Here is a 2,500-nt window from a genome sequence, read left to right on the forward strand (position 1 = left end):
TAGGGCACAATTCCCGGAAAAGGGCCTTTAGATACATTTCTCACTATATTCAGGTAAAACACATACAACTGTCCGCTATCGCTTCTCTGTAAAAATATTGGTAACAGGGGTTTCTGCAAACAAAAGACAAAACTTCTTAATAAAAACAGGATTACAGCGCATTTCAGTTCTACACAGGTTTTGCTTTCAGTTAGGAAAAAAACTTGGAGAAACTTTTGAGCATCAATGTCCTGTGAATATTGCTCTTTATACTTTTTAAAACGAATTATTCTTAGATCCCGATTTATAATCAATTCACAACAATGGTAAGCTATTCATATCCATGTATACATTTATCACAGAAAATTTTAGATCGAATTGTGCATTAGTTATGACGTGAACGGTTCAATTAAAAAAAATCCACCTTCCCTTGTCACTATGACTAGAACGGGTTCTCACGCGAGAACAGATTAATCCTGGGACCTAGTCCGTGTAAAAGTTCAAGTGAACAAAATCACTAGATTATGTTTTGTTCCAATTCGGAATGCTTGATTCATGAAAATAATCGATTTCCCTCAAAATTTCACAGTTCAAATAATCTGACACAAAAGTTAGGGGTGGGAGAATAATTTGTCTTTAGCCTTTAAAAAAAAAAAAAAAGAGAAAATCTTTTTTTTTTTATGAGAGAAAACGCCATATCTTTTCCTTTATAAGGAAGGGCGATATTTATAATTAAAACGAACGACTGACTCCCTTCTTTGTCCTATTTTGACAATCATTTTAGGAGAGAATATATTATAATATCATTAATGACGATTGTCCCCTCTTTGCTTCCCAAATTGATTACCACATGCTACCATTATTTCATCCTCAGGCTGGAGAGACCCAATCGATGAAAAACGATAGATTGTTGAAGTCCTTGAAAATTGTAGGATCGGCCGCTTTTAAGAAGTTTCGCCATATTCTTCTAGACCATGGACACGCTTTCATTGCAGAACTCTTGTGGGATGATGGTAAAACGTTGTTCAGTTGGATGAAAAAGAAAACTTAGCAATTTTAATCTGTGCAATTCCGTTCACAAAATAACCCAACAAATTGTAACTCATTCACAGTATTAAAATCATATAATTTACTGTGTAATTCTAATATGGGCAATAACATAAATCTAACGAAGAAAAAATAAAATTCCCAACAAATACTCCCCTCCCACCCGCAAAAAAGCCAACTCCCACACACACACACAAAAAAAAAAAAAACCCATAAAATATAAATACAGAGAAATCAGTGAGAAATCAACTTCAGATATAAACCGATCAAGAGCAAATTATCGGCCTAATTTTAACCTTTTTTTGTTGTCTTTTACGCTACAAGCTCTATTTTGGCACACCATTTAATTTATTGATTTCCTTTAACAAAGCTCAACTTTTCACCATTACTACCATACTTTTTGAAAGAATTTATAATATTTTGAACAAAATACTCGAAACATTGACTTTACCAATTTACAAATACCTTAAGGTCTTATTATAAAAGCGATCTTTGGTATTGAAAAAAAAAAGATAATAGGTTTACTAATTGCACTTTACAAAACTACTTTTCTATAAAGTGTAACGAGGTTGTAAAATAGTGGCATTAAATCCTGAAAGAATTCTTCATCATTTAAAAAAAACGTAAAACCCAATATAGCAGCTCTTTCATGAAAACTAAAATTCAACCGTTTTTATACTTGGTACTACTTTTCATTTTATCAATTGGTGAAGAAGCCCAGTTTCAACAATTTAGCTTTACTTGCTCAAACAATTACTCTCGAAACTTGCCCTCCCCCTCTCCTCAAGCCTTTAAAAAATCGGTCTTCGATTTTACTCTAGTATCATTATTCTATATTTTGTGGTTTAACAGCAATATGTGTCGATAACTATTTGTTGTTACTGCTCTCTTGGTAAAATGGAAGGAGATTATCTAAGGCTGGGACAAAATGGGAGAGGGGGAGGGGTCCAACTCCTCAGTAGTAGATTTCGCGCCTTCCAAGAAGTAGAACCGTTATCGCTCCAAGTTGCAATCGAGATGTTTCTGACCCAAACCTCCCGACCCAGGAGTAATTCGGCATCTTGGTCTATTATATCTCACATGAAATATTTTATGATAGACTAGCGTCCTATCTAAAGGATAGCAAGCCATTGCTTCTTCCGTTTAACGCTACAGAAACCGGAATGAACTCCGGCTCCATTGGCCTTACACTATTTTTTAGGGGAAAAGACGACGCATCTCGTATGTGTTCAAATAAACAATTTGAGTGTATCATCTTCAGATAAAGACAGCACATCGTTCATCGAGGAATGCGATTTCAACAGTTACCCATCCTTTAAAAACTGCTTGAACCCAATGGAGCGAAAACAACTTATATGGCTTCTGGACTCGAAGGTGAGTAGGTGGGAAGACGACAGTGTGACAGCATGCTTACAGTATAAAGTGGTGCCAGAATCAAAATAAAATTACTTAAAACATGCTATATTTGTAAATA

At 34.8% G+C, this 2,500-nt stretch overlaps 1 protein-coding gene across 1 annotated transcript in view; it reads left to right on the forward strand.

The window, feature by feature from the left end:
* The window catches only part of LOC144969048 (uncharacterized), a 22,261-nt gene that overhangs the window by 5,579 nt on the left and 14,182 nt on the right, over window positions 1–2,500 (forward strand). Inside the window, exons 3-4 of the mRNA XM_078908028.1 lie at window positions 854–992; window positions 2,288–2,400. Of these exons, the coding sequence (XP_078764154.1) occupies window positions 854–992; window positions 2,288–2,400 (252 nt within the window). The remainder of the gene's footprint in view (window positions 1–853; window positions 993–2,287; window positions 2,401–2,500) is intronic.

Source organism: Berghia stephanieae, chromosome 3 (assembly GCF_034508935.2).
Source record: "Berghia stephanieae isolate SIO BIC M18660-M18661 chromosome 3, UCSD_Bste_1.3, whole genome shotgun sequence".
NCBI classification, from domain to species: domain Eukaryota; kingdom Metazoa; phylum Mollusca; class Gastropoda; order Nudibranchia; family Aeolidiidae; genus Berghia; species Berghia stephanieae.